This window comes from Saccharomyces cerevisiae, chromosome VII (genome assembly GCF_000146045.2).
Source record: "Saccharomyces cerevisiae S288C chromosome VII, complete sequence".
Lineage (NCBI taxonomy): Eukaryota > Fungi > Ascomycota > Saccharomycetes > Saccharomycetales > Saccharomycetaceae > Saccharomyces > Saccharomyces cerevisiae.
The window spans coordinates 885,858-899,825 of record NC_001139.9 but is presented as its reverse complement, the minus strand read 5'-3'; the positions used below and the strand labels follow the sequence as shown (position 1 = coordinate 899,825).

Sequence of the window (13,968 nt, the reverse complement as noted above, 5' to 3'; positions counted from 1 at the left end):
TTTCGTGATTCTGTGTAAAGGAGTTGGAGTTTTTTTTTTTTTTACTAAGGTGCGATATCCCAAGTAGATAACCACTGCAAAGGTAAGTATTCCGCTTTATCACCATGCATACCCTGACATATTGGAGCAAATAAATTATAAATGTATATACATCCGCCAAACAATGACAAATAGATGGGATATTTGACCATCCAATGGACTCTTGTCAAAGTGAAATCAAGCACAAATCCGAAAACAAGCATTGCAAAATATAAAGCGGGAACGTAGTGATGTACATACGTCACTCTCCCCATCATTGCAAAAGGCAGATAATGTGTCATCCAGGAAATGAAAGGAAAAATACCCTGTATCGTTATTTGCCAGATTTGATCGTCTGAGAGATAAAGCGTTTGTCTCCTCCAACGATATAATATAAAAAGAATAATAAATGGGAAGATGATTAAGGAGACAGTAGAAATCCATGTATTGAAGGGAGATCCCATCAAGTAATATCGAGTGATATATCCCGCCCATGAACACATTCTTAGCCCTTTATGCAAGGTTGGCCATTCCCATGCATCAGACGATAAACTATCATATTTATCCTCATCAGGCACTAACGCGTTATTAGAGGAGGCCATGGCAAAATTAGTTAGAATAAAATCGGTCCAAAAATTGGATTTTGGTGGAACGTAATCTTCTGCGGTTTCTAAATTGTGGTTCCAGTGATCTTCTACATTCCACCAGGTCGATTTGTCCCTACGACTCCAGGAGTCTTTGCAGACGATTTCAGCTTGTTTAAATCCCCAAGCTGGATACGTCAATCCAGTAGAAGCCAAGTAACAACCTAAAACTTTGTGTCTCAACCTGAAGAAAGTAGAAACTGGATGTAAAATAGTTGAATTCTCATTAGAATAGACGGGATTTGGTGAATCCATTTGTTTCACAATCTCCACTATCCAATCATCCTTTTCATCGCCAACACTTTGTGACCCATAGCCTGAAACCTCATAATTTCCTCTAGAGACGTGAGAAGGTACATCATGCGAGTGAAGATTCGATCCTGTATTTTTATGGCTGAGACGAACTTCCACACCATCCGTTATTGGGATTATTTTGCCATTCAAAGTCCCGTTCTGATCTAGTTCCAATCCAGAAGACCTAGAAAATTCAAACTTCCAAACATTATTAGAGTCTGCGAATCCATATCCAGTGATTTGGCGCTGTCCAGAGCCTTCTGGGTATACTTGAATATGTGAATGCAGCAGATTCGGGCTTAAACCATGCGACCTTATGGTTAACTCTGACCCAAATGCTACATCACGAGGACCCGCCTCAATCTGAGTTCCCTCCAAGTTTATCTGAAATAACGTATTTGTAGTAGAATCCCCCGTGCCAGATTTGTACAACAACACAAAGTGAATTTTGAAGCAATAGAGATAGATAAGAAAAGGAATTACTATCAGATTAATGATTCTGATAAGCCAATGTTTGTAATATTTTATTCTAGGCAATTCTTTATCACAATAGAGCAAAAATAGTTCTATACATGTGTAGAGGCCGACTACAACTGTGATAAAAAGACCAACCCATTTCACAGAACAAACGCAACCAATAGATAAACCAGTTAATAACATCCATAACGACCATTTTTTCGTCATTTGTTGCTTTCTCAACGTATACAACTTTATCATACAGGCAAAAGTCGTCATCGAGAAAAAAAGCAGCATTGAATCTAGCAATATGAATTTTGAGAGGACAATATATGAATGTTCCAACGTTACCATCGTAGCAATCAAATAAACAGTAAAATAATTGAACCCCATCCATTTGGCTGTAAAGAAAGCTACTGGTGTACATAGAGCTCCAAATGTGGCATTAAATTGTCTCATTAGTTTAAAGTTTACGTTTTCCGGATATGCATTATTAGAGGAAAAGTCAAATTGACCGTCAAATCCTGCCATCCATTCGCTCAATGCAATAAGCATTTTACCAAGTGGAGGGTGGACATCGTGGTAGTACTCATGTTTGATGTAGTATGATCCGAATTTCCCAAAATGAGCCTCATCCCAGACAACATAATTGTTCTGATCTATATGTTGGAATCTTAGATAAAACGAAGTTATAGTTAATAAAAGGGGACCTATGACATCCCTTAAAATTTTCAACGCAGTGTATTCTTCATTTTTTTTTGTCCTATGTTTTTCTTCTAGTTGCTCAAAGCAATCTAATTGTTCATCTTGAATATCGGAGGCATTAGCTTTTGGTTGATTAACATAACGTTCGCGTAAGTTTTCATCTTCAGTATCAATTGATGAAAATCCCGTTCCCTTGGCTTTACTCATTGGTAAATAATAAGAAAAACAGTATGTTAGGACTATCGTTTGGTATATTAAACTGCCAAGAGAAGATAATTTAAAGAATTGTTTCAACGCGAAACGTGACTATAGCTAATGCTCTTTTCAAATTATTGAACTTATTACATTTATAAAAACGGGTAACCTAATAACGTCAAGTATATGGGCAAAACCGTTATTGAAGAGAAGATGTTCCATTGTTCATCAAATTAATATAAATCAATGAATAATATAATACAACTAGATTGAATTACATCTTTATGCTTTCTATGAGTATCTTTACACCAGAATATACTTGCGCCCATATGTATATATGTGTGTGTATATATCAGAAGAATTATCGTTAGTAATTGCAATACCTTAGGGAGCGAATGGGATTCAACTCTTGGTATTTAATACATTTTAGCAAAGAGTTTTTGTACTCGTCATCTTGATATTTCTCGTAAATGAGGGACAAATACCACCAAACTTCTGGGGAATAGTAAGCCTCGATCGATTCTAGTATTGCGCACTCCAATAGAAATTTTAGTCTTGCATACGCTGCTGACCTATCTGTGTCATTAACGAACGTAAGTTTGGCCCTCTTACCTGGTTTTTTATCAAGGCTGAGAGTATAATAACGCTCAAGATTAGTTTCCTCGACGCCTAGTTCTTCAGGGAAAATTAATTCAGCGAATCCGACCAAGGCATCTAAATTATTCTCATCATAGTACAGAACTGTTTCAAATTCCTTTAATGCCACGCCTGGTTCATCTTTTATTATTGATAAATAACCGTTAGCAATATTACAATTTAAATTCTTGAATTTACTTTCGACATTGGAGGCTTCTTTGATGGCGGCCTTGGCATCCTCATCATTGTCTTTTGTTCTCATGTACATATTTGCAGCAAAAATCCACACCATTTGTAAAAGATATTCTTTAGTTTGAGAATATTTGGGACCCATGCTGTTCAATTCAGGTTGTGAATCTGGAAATAATGTTGCGTATAATTCAAAGACCTCTGGAAGTGTCTCCAGTGCCTCTAAAGTGCCAAAAATTTCTTCAATTAGCGCCAATTGCGTTAATTTTAGGTGAATAAATTGCCATCTATCATTCAGAAGTAAAGTATTGTTCTGAAGACTTTCATTCATAGCTTCTAGAACAGAGCAAACTATCTTGTACGACATTTCCTTATCCTCTTGCACAGACCTACAAAGAGCTAATAGATGCCAAGCTTTGTAGTAATTTGGGTTTTTACTTAATATCAATGATTCTAGAGTCTTGATTGCAGTTTCAATGTGCCTCTGTTGTGCTAGAGTGTAAGAATATTTAAATTGTAATTCACGTAATGCCTTCTCCTCCTCTCCTTCTTCCTGCTCTTCTACATCAGCATTGTCTTTTTCTTTTGTGGACAGCATCATTGCATTACATAGATATGAAGTCAAATTATTAGATACAAGAAAATCTAACTGATATTTTCTGATTTCGTACAATGTTGACCACGCATTTGTTAGAACTTTCGAAATGTTTCCTGGGTATACACATCTGGTGCTGTTTTCTAGCCAATCTAAAGATTCTGATTGGCTCATTAATGGCAAATTATATTCTTTGTAGAAGGAATTCAAGGAAGTCGCAAACGTAGATACCGTATTATCGTAATCAAAAACATTTTCGATTGAATCGGTTTTGGAGGAGTTTTGTAAAATAAAAGAATACGCATCAATGAATGAAATTATGTCACGGTGGGAGTTATCGTGCAGTTGATAGTACTTGTCGTTGTATTTCACAAAATTAACAAAATTTAGTATAGATTCTCTTTTAAATGTCTTCTTCTTTATTTCGTCATTACTGTTATCGCTTAGGTTTTGGAAAAGAAACATTGCTGTTTTCGAAACTTCAATACTTTGAAAAGTCTTTTCCATTGAAGATATTATGAAATTATACCAACTGGGATTCACTTTTATTTTTTTTATGTGAGTGAATTTGAAATAATACTGCAAAAAGACATTAAAATGCTCCAAAGCTTCATCATTTGTCTCACTAGCAGTAGGAAATTTGGCCTTCAACAAAACGTTCTGTCCGAACTTCAAATAAAGATCATCATTATCAATGTGCTTTTTGAGAGGTGACTGGAACTTCTTTATCATGTAAAGGAAAAGAATAAAAGGATTTTCGACGGTAGTTTTAAAATTTTCTGCTAAATCCTGAATTTGATTGAACCTGAGTTTTGCGACGATCAAGCTGATGTATTCGAAAAGAAGACCGTTTGATTCGGGAGGGATCGTATCCACGTGGGCCAGTAGTTCTTTGTAAAAAACATTTTGCATGATATTTATGTCTTGCGAAACTAGACCACGGTAGTACAGGTTTTCTACGATCAAATACCTATCATACTGCTCCATAAGTGCTGTTTTTTGCGATGCAGTGTTATTATGAATTTTCAACGAGTGCAGCAAGCACCGCTGCGATTCCTGAAATTGGCCCCTGTGGAAGAAAAGAATACCGAGGCAATTGAACAGAATTTTCTCCACTAGTTTTGTAATCTCCGGATAGTCATTCAACTCCTCCATCATACTCATATTCTTTTCTAAATTTTGACTTTCCTTCAGTAAAACATCACAAACTGGTTTTGCAGGCCCATTCGATCCAATAACATGGTAATGTAGTCTAAACTGTAAGTTAAGTACGGAATCTAAACTATCAAACCCTGAATTGAAGGTGCTGCCACCTAAGAGTCGCGCTCTTAGCGCTTGGTCGACCACATCTATTATCTTCGATGGAACAGTAGGAGGAATCCGAACATTTGAGTTAGGCATTGGGCAAGTTGGTATTGAACTTCTTTCCAGCTGGCGTGTTCAACTTGTTCCTTCCAGTATGCCACACATTATGCCTTGCACACCTAAAGCACATATTTTCGTTATTTTTCACCACAATAGGTGGATCTCGAAAAGGATGGAAAATCAGGAAAAAGAAATGTTGAGAAAAAAATAAACCGATTCCCGTTTAGTTTTCTCCTATTTCCGTGTATATGCGTGGTTATTCGTTTTCGAATCCTTTTATGAATGTCCGAGGAGGTGGTACAATCCGAAATAGACTAAAGAAAAGCGAAAGCCGTGAGTTTGTTTGATGATAGATGACTCGCAGCTTTGTCATCAACGGGCCACCCTATTCGAAGAAGGGAATGGAAAACGGACTGGCGTAGTCAATAAGCGTCTTCATATCTTAGCATTGTTGAGAGATACATAGTGTACTCCATATCGTTCTTTTTTTTTGTATATATCAAGCCACATATCCTGTTTCTTTAATCTTTTATACGCCGTAAGAATCGGGTACTGACATAAGTGTAAGTAGCCGTACAGAGAACAAATATGACTAAATCGGTTGGTGATGAAGAGTCACAGTACATTGAGGACCCTAGTTTTGCAGCAGCAGCTGCATTTACTGGCGGCAGGGACGGGGTTTCGTACAGTAATCAGCGATTTGCTGAGGGTTCCGGCCATTCTTCTGACTTAGCAAAGTCATTAGAAGACTATCGGCCTCCTGATGAAAAGCCGTCCTCATTGTCATCTGTGGGGGAAGGTGGCGCTAATGAGGAAGAGAAGGGCGGTAACGACGGCGGTCCCTTGGCAAGAATTCAAACAGGGCTTTTTTCTCCAAGACTGCGAAATCATAGGAAAAAGATTCTCTCGAAGTTTGTTTTGAACAACTTCTTCATTGCTTGTGTGTGTGTATCGCTCATATCGATTTACTGGGGTGCCTGTTACGGAACAGATCGTTACTTTTTCAAAGTGAAAAATATTGTTGTATTGCAGGATGCGCCATCTAATACTTCAGTTCAATCTATTTCCGCGATCATACCCTCATTGTTAGCGTCTGTCCCCGGGACATGGCATATATACAACGCAACATCATTTCATAGGAAATTTGGTACGACGAACTCCACCGAAATTGACAGAAAGATAGTCGATTTAATTTACGATGAGAGATACTGGCTGGCGTTAAACGTTAAACCTAATGCTACAGACACTTTGTATAATTCTTTGATTAGCCAAGACGCAAACTCGGAGTTCAATTCATCAATTTTTTTTGAATCCGTGTTTGAAAGTGGTCGTGACCCATCGAGTGTTAAATCGACCATTCTACCACTCATGCAACAATTGGAGGTCCGCCTTCAGAAATATTACGTCAAGGAATATCTTCCCTCATTGATGAGCAACATCACTTCTAATGACAGAGATCTTAATATAAACATGGAGAACTGGGCGATTGCAGGACAGTTGTTGTTCACCTACAACGATTATCGTCCCTTTGCTGATCGTATTCTAATGGCCCCTCTGCAGGTCGGTCTGATTTATTGTATTTTGTTAACCGTTTTACAACTGTCATTATATGGTAAGTTGCACGGAGAAATGGCCAGAGTTCTGAAGCCAAAGCATATTTTAATCTACAGGCTTCTAATTTCCTGGGCAACTTATTTTCTTCTTTCCATTGGATTCTGTACCGTATCTGCAATTTTTAGGATCGATTTCACCCCCGCCTTTGGCAGAGGAGGATTCGTAGTATATTGGATGTCTACGTGGTTGGTAATGATGGCTGTTGGTGGTGCCAATGAAAACGTTCTCAGCTTAGTTATAGCTTACTGCCCTCCATACCTGAGTATTTGGTTGATGACGTGGATCATATTAAATATTTCTGCTTCATTCTACCCAATGGTTTTGAACAACGAATTTTACAGGTACGGCTACATAATGCCAATCCATAATGCCGTGGATATCTATAAAGTGATTTTTTTGAATTTAACCAAAAGAAAAATGGGAAGAAATTACGGTATTCTCGTGGCATGGGTTGCCCTCAATACATCCTTGATGCCATTTTGTATGAAGTTTGCAGGTAAAAAAATGCAAAAAAATGCTATGCAAGCAGCAGAAGCCGCTGTCGCAGCAGCTACCCAGCGTGCTAGCCGCCCGGCAGAGGCCAATACTGATAAAAATAACAACCCGCCCGGAAATTAATGGGTAGGGTTAATAGCTTATTCATATATACACTTAATACGATTAAAAATTATTTATATTCTCATCATCATAAGATGAAGATGCAAATATCACAACAATTATATAACGTCGTTTGTTTGTTTGGTGACACATTAGTGTTTCATTCCGGGTAGCTATTTTGTTTTTCTCATGCCAAGAATTCTGTAAGGCACTTAAAAGTATTCCTAAATACCACTTTCATACATGGTTAACAAGGTAAACACAAAACTTGCATTATAGTTAAAAGGGACTGTTTGATCATTACCCTTTTTCTGGAAAGCGGATATTTATTATGAGCACTGAACAGGTCGGTAGAAAGAAATCGTATAGATGGGTTAGCGCATCTCAAGCAAGTTATGACGGCGCTGGATGGGACAGTAGTGACGAATATGACTACTCTTCCGAGGATGGCACAAAAGGTTCAGAAATTCACAAGCAAAAAATATCTAATTTGCCTAGTTTACCCAAGCTCAATTATACAGATGTTAATGGTGAGCATGATGAAAATACGGGTGAAAATAAAGACAGCAATGATAATAACGTCAGTAAGAGTGATATTAGTCCTAGTGACAAGGAAGTAGGCTATCTCTCAGATGGGGTGCCTAAACTTATGGCTTCAAGAGAGTCTGTGGAATTACAAGCGAAAAAATCCAGCGAGCACTCCAAATCAGATTATCTTTCGTCGACAGCATCTTTGAAAAGTCCAAGTGAAAACAAAAAATCACCACATACAAATAGGGCTGTAAACGAAGACCTAGACAATTTGATAGAGCAAATATCAAGGGAGATGACACCAGAAATTAGGCAAACATCTGATTTTCGGCGTGATTCAGACAGTTGTGACGAAATCCAAAACGAAGCACCATTAGGGGAAGCGGTACCCTCTTCATCATCTCCTGTAGAAGAAGATGAAAAATCACATTCCTTAGGGGTTTCAATGGATACTAATGAAGCTGATACCACTTTCAATACGCCAACAAGGAATGGAAATGAACATTTGAGTAGTGATGGCGATGTTTCTGAGCAGAAAGACGACGAGTTTAAAGTTTCCGAAAGAGGCTACCTTGCAGATATTCTGCCTGCGGAGAAAGAGGAGAATTTACAACAAGAAGATGATGGTGAAGTCGAGAGCTCAGGAGCTTTGGAAAAGAAAGAAAAAAGTGAAGAAAAGACTAGTATTAGGAATAGGAACTCTACATCTAGTGGGCAAGATAAAGTAGCAAAGCCGAAACCCGTAGCAAATGAAACAAAAACTAGTGATAATGGATATCGAAATTCTTTTTTCAATGATTATCAGCATTCGTCAGACTCTGAAGAAGATGATAACAACGAAGGCAACAGTGGTAGTAGTGATGATGATAATCGATCTTCGGTTAGTGATAAACATGCTGATATTAACCGGCAATCGAAACAACTTGATACAACTGACGATGATGCATTGTCGTATACCGAATCAATAAAATATTCGACAAATGAGACAGAAGAAGAAGATAATGAAGATAATGAATCCATAGAAGACAAAAACGAAGATAATGAATCCATAGAAGACGAAAATGAAGATACAGATAGCTATAAATTTTCTAATAGGGAAAAAGGTTCCATTCTACTTACGAGTGATGAAGAGGAGGAGGAAAAAGGTATGAGCTCTGATTCAGATGAAGGCAGTCTCAAGGCGCCCAAATCAGGTTATTTCTCCAAAATGATTGGTAATGATGATAAAGGTGATTCAGCATTGCAACCTAATCAAATAGACACCATTGAAAATACCAATTTGTCAAATAGCGGTTCTGAATTGGAAAACAGCGATGGCAGCGATGAGGAAGACCACATAAATGAAGACAAAGTTTTGGAAGAAAGTTCAGTTAAAGACTCCACTGATGTTGATTCTTGGAAGCCGGACAGTGAGGCCTTACGATCAGGGTTCGTACAGGATACAGCCAATAAGAAAGCGCCACCAGGTTACGTGATCGATTCTAACGGGAAGCTAGTAGATTTAACACCTGCTAGTATGAAACCACGTGTTGTATCGACTTATTCAGAGATGGAGAGTACTTGGGATGCATTCCCTTCCAAAGGCGAAGATGACGATTTGGAGACAATCAGGGACACTAAGACTATATACGACAACAATACGATTTATAATGTTCCCGGTTTGATTGGTAACCAATCGAATTTGCCACCTCTACCGATGGACGCACAGGAACAATTAAATGCAGGAAACGATAATAGTACAACAGATAATGATAATAGTAACAATACTGCCAATGATTTGGCAGCGCGCAGTGCATCTTTCAAAAGTGAAAACAGAACAGTATCTCAAGGCGAAATGACAAGCGTCCATGAACCCAGTACTGAAGAAATGGCGAAATTGGGGCAGCAGAATAACTTACCGAAATTAGATATGAATAAACTACTGAACAGTAAGACTTCGCACGCCGGTAAGATAGAACAGTTGAGAAATTATAAGCGTGAGCTAGATGAATATGATACGGGGATACAAACATGGATAAATTATACGCTAAAATCATCCTCTAATAAGGATAAGGATTTCATAGCTGAGGAGTATAAGCAGCATAGTCACGTTAGGGAAGCATATGCGAACGCGGACGATTTGAGTAAGAAGCATACTGTCATTAACACGGTTGCTAGTGTCAACCAAAATGTAACGCACTTAAGGAGAAAAGTTTTCCAGCATTCTATGAAACCAAAGGATTTATTCGCATCAATAGGTAAGAAAAAACTGTAAGCGTTTTGCTTTACGGTAGAAACACGAAAATGTAAATGCGTTCAATTTTCAATTTTACTGTTTTTTATGTACTTTTATATAAACAGTGGCAATTAATGGCGTTTTTTATTCTACCTAGCAGAGGCGTTACTGACTCTTTTCTGAGCATGTTTCCTCAGTTCTTCATCCATCAAATCTCTTACCCTATGAGCACCTGCGATGCCGATGGCAAGAACGTTCTCTAACCTATCTAACGGAATTTTGTCTTCCACCAATAAAAGAGAAAGTTTTTCTGACTTCCCTACCACACCTAGTGTCACTGTACTCATAGCATTTTCTTCTAATGAATTGGTATCTAATAATGGGGTAGTATCGTACAGCCCGACGGATATACCACTTATGTAATCGAACATTGATATACCGGCATCTATTAAAGCGAGGGTAATACCGTTGATTAAAGATCCCATAATACCGCCATCTTGCTCAAGGACATGGATCTCGATATCGATAACTGTTCTGGGGTAGATATTCAGCATGACATTCTTCTCAAACATCCTCACCAGGGAGGTTTGTATCTCAAGAACACGCCTTTCATTCTTGTGGCTTGATTTACTTCTTTCGAATTTGGAGAATTTTGTAATGTTTACCGATACGTTCAATAAAGCCTTTGAGGTATCCATTTGAGATTTCAATCTTGGCTCTTTTGGACCTTTAACAAGAGTGATAATTTTGTTGTTACCTTGTTCCATGTAGGATGAACCGTCTGCAGCGTGCGGATGTGTGTTGATGGAACTTTCAAAACGGCGGAGTTCATTCCATCGACGTCCATCGAGACGTAGCCCTTCTGGCGAGTATATTTCTAGTCTTGACATATGATGATCCTGCTGTAGTTATGGCACTAAAGTTTTTTTGTAAATCTTTTTATATGTTAATAGATTTTACCAGTGGGACCCTGGAAAGAAAATATGTGTAAATGATGTTTTCTTTTGGATGATGTTCATTGCACAATGGTTCGCAATGTCATTCATTCATCCATTTCTTCTAGCTTTTCAATTATTAATGCCTTAAAATTTTTCAATTTCACCGCGTTACCCGAAGATGTAAATGTACCTACTCAAATAAAAGGTTCCTTGCTGGTTGGCTTTCGTAGCTAAATTGAGTGCACGTTACAAGATTATAAATGCGTTTATATATATATATTCCAGTGAATGATCTACTTTTGCTTAAGCGGCAGAATTGCAAATCTTAATTTTTCTTTTTTGTTTATGTTTTATTTCCTTGTGACAAATAAAATTTTTTTCTCTTCTGAATTTTTAAAACTAAAGAACAAAATATTAAAATAAACAAACAATTCTCCACTTTTTCTTCTTTTGGTATAGAAACTGATAGAAATGTCCTAGACCCTTAATAAGCAAAACACTCATCATTATAACGGGAAAAAATTTGAAGCAAGCTCAAAAGAGATATATATATCATCCAGCATAGACTACTATTAATTTCTATCATAATTGCAATAAAAAAGGAAATATTTAGGGGATCAAGACCATTATTCCATCAGAATGGAAAAAAGTTTAAAAGATCACGGAGATTTTGTTCTTCTGAGCTTCTGCTGTCCTTGAAAACAAATTATTCCGCTGGCCGCCCCAAACAAAAACAACCCCGATTTAATAACATTGTCACAGTATTAGAAATTTTCTTTTTACAAATTACCATTTCCAGCTTACTACTTCCTATAATCCTCAATCTTCAGCAAGCGACGCAGGGAATAGCCGCTGAGGTGCATAACTGTCACTTTTCAATTCGGCCAATGCAATCTCAGGCGGACGAATAAGGGGGCCCTCTCGAGAAAAACAAAAGGAGGATGAGATTAGTACTTTAATGTTGTGTTCAGTAATTCAGAGACAGACAAGAGAGGTTTCCAACACAATGTCTTTAGACTCATACTATCTTGGGTTTGATCTTTCGACCCAACAACTGAAATGTCTCGCCATTAACCAGGACCTAAAAATTGTCCATTCAGAAACAGTGGAATTTGAAAAGGATCTTCCGCATTATCACACAAAGAAGGGTGTCTATATACACGGCGACACTATCGAATGTCCCGTAGCCATGTGGTTAGAGGCTCTAGATCTGGTTCTCTCGAAATATCGCGAGGCTAAATTTCCATTGAACAAAGTTATGGCCGTCTCAGGGTCCTGCCAGCAGCACGGGTCTGTCTACTGGTCCTCCCAAGCCGAATCTCTGTTAGAGCAATTGAATAAGAAACCGGAAAAAGATTTATTGCACTACGTGAGCTCTGTAGCATTTGCAAGGCAAACCGCCCCCAATTGGCAAGACCACAGTACTGCAAAGCAATGTCAAGAGTTTGAAGAGTGCATAGGTGGGCCTGAAAAAATGGCTCAATTAACAGGGTCCAGAGCCCATTTTAGATTTACTGGTCCTCAAATTCTGAAAATTGCACAATTAGAACCAGAAGCTTACGAAAAAACAAAGACCATTTCTTTAGTGTCTAATTTTTTGACTTCTATCTTAGTGGGCCATCTTGTTGAATTAGAGGAGGCAGATGCCTGTGGTATGAACCTTTATGATATACGTGAAAGAAAATTCAGTGATGAGCTACTACATCTAATTGATAGTTCTTCTAAGGATAAAACTATCAGACAAAAATTAATGAGAGCACCCATGAAAAATTTGATAGCGGGTACCATCTGTAAATATTTTATTGAGAAGTACGGTTTCAATACAAACTGCAAGGTCTCTCCCATGACTGGGGATAATTTAGCCACTATATGTTCTTTACCCCTGCGGAAGAATGACGTTCTCGTTTCCCTAGGAACAAGTACTACAGTTCTTCTGGTCACCGATAAGTATCACCCCTCTCCGAACTATCATCTTTTCATTCATCCAACTCTGCCAAACCATTATATGGGTATGATTTGTTATTGTAATGGTTCTTTGGCAAGGGAGAGGATAAGAGACGAGTTAAACAAAGAACGGGAAAATAATTATGAGAAGACTAACGATTGGACTCTTTTTAATCAAGCTGTGCTAGATGACTCAGAAAGTAGTGAAAATGAATTAGGTGTATATTTTCCTCTGGGGGAGATCGTTCCTAGCGTAAAAGCCATAAACAAAAGGGTTATCTTCAATCCAAAAACGGGTATGATTGAAAGAGAGGTGGCCAAGTTCAAAGACAAGAGGCACGATGCCAAAAATATTGTAGAATCACAGGCTTTAAGTTGCAGGGTAAGAATATCTCCCCTGCTTTCGGATTCAAACGCAAGCTCACAACAGAGACTGAACGAAGATACAATCGTGAAGTTTGATTACGATGAATCTCCGCTGCGGGACTACCTAAATAAAAGGCCAGAAAGGACTTTTTTTGTAGGTGGGGCTTCTAAAAACGATGCTATTGTGAAGAAGTTTGCTCAAGTCATTGGTGCTACAAAGGGTAATTTTAGGCTAGAAACACCAAACTCATGTGCCCTTGGTGGTTGTTATAAGGCCATGTGGTCATTGTTATATGACTCTAATAAAATTGCAGTTCCTTTTGATAAATTTCTGAATGACAATTTTCCATGGCATGTAATGGAAAGCATATCCGATGTGGATAATGAAAATTGGGATCGCTATAATTCCAAGATTGTCCCCTTAAGCGAACTGGAAAAGACTCTCATCTAAAATATGTTTGAATAATTTATCATGCCCTGACAAGTACACACAAACACAGACACATAATATACATACATATATATATATCACCGTTATTATGCGTGCACATGACAATGCCCTTGTATGTTTCGTATACTGTAGCAAGTAGTCATCATTTTGTTCCCCGTTCGGAAAATGACAAAAAGTAAAATCAATAAATGAAGAGTAAAAAACAATTTATGAAA

The 13,968-nt window shown here is 37.9% G+C and overlaps 6 protein-coding genes across 6 annotated transcripts, besides 1 other annotated feature; 3 read left to right on the top strand and 3 right to left on the bottom strand.

Annotated features, from left to right (window-relative positions):
• Positions 1-44: 44 nt before the first annotated feature.
• On the bottom strand, positions 45-2,324 carry PMT6 (dolichyl-phosphate-mannose-protein mannosyltransferase PMT6; the record flags this gene model as incomplete). Its single annotated transcript, NM_001181328.1, has 1 exon — positions 45-2,324. One exon carries the CDS (start codon positions 2,322-2,324, stop codon positions 45-47), a length of 2,280 nt encoding a protein of 759 aa, NP_011715.1.
• Positions 2,325-2,679: 355 nt separating this feature from the next.
• YPP1 (Ypp1p) lies at positions 2,680-5,133 on the bottom strand (the record flags this gene model as incomplete). Its single annotated transcript, NM_001181327.3, has 1 exon — positions 2,680-5,133. One exon carries the CDS (start codon positions 5,131-5,133, stop codon positions 2,680-2,682), a length of 2,454 nt encoding a protein of 817 aa, NP_011714.3.
• A 552-nt stretch (positions 5,134-5,685) lies between these two features.
• On the top strand, positions 5,686-7,329 carry SNG1 (Sng1p; the record flags this gene model as incomplete). Its single annotated transcript, NM_001181326.1, has 1 exon — positions 5,686-7,329. The coding sequence occupies one exon, from the start codon at positions 5,686-5,688 to the stop codon at positions 7,327-7,329; it is 1,644 nt and encodes a 547-aa protein (NP_011713.1).
• A 310-nt stretch (positions 7,330-7,639) lies between these two features.
• FYV8 (Fyv8p) lies at positions 7,640-10,093 on the top strand (the record flags this gene model as incomplete). Its single annotated transcript, NM_001181325.1, has 1 exon — positions 7,640-10,093. One exon carries the CDS (start codon positions 7,640-7,642, stop codon positions 10,091-10,093), a length of 2,454 nt encoding a protein of 817 aa, NP_011712.1.
• A 110-nt stretch (positions 10,094-10,203) lies between these two features.
• SKI6 (exosome non-catalytic core subunit SKI6) lies at positions 10,204-10,944 on the bottom strand (the record flags this gene model as incomplete). Its single annotated transcript, NM_001181324.3, has 1 exon — positions 10,204-10,944. The coding sequence occupies one exon, from the start codon at positions 10,942-10,944 to the stop codon at positions 10,204-10,206; it is 741 nt and encodes a 246-aa protein (NP_011711.3).
• A 388-nt stretch (positions 10,945-11,332) lies between these two features.
• Positions 11,333-11,413: an origin of replication (ARS737; Autonomously Replicating Sequence).
• Positions 11,414-11,950: 537 nt separating this feature from the next.
• On the top strand, positions 11,951-13,753 carry XKS1 (xylulokinase; the record flags this gene model as incomplete). The annotated part of the gene is made up of 1 exon (NM_001181323.3): positions 11,951-13,753. One exon carries the CDS (start codon positions 11,951-11,953, stop codon positions 13,751-13,753), a length of 1,803 nt encoding a protein of 600 aa, NP_011710.3.
• Positions 13,754-13,968: the final 215 nt, after the last annotated feature.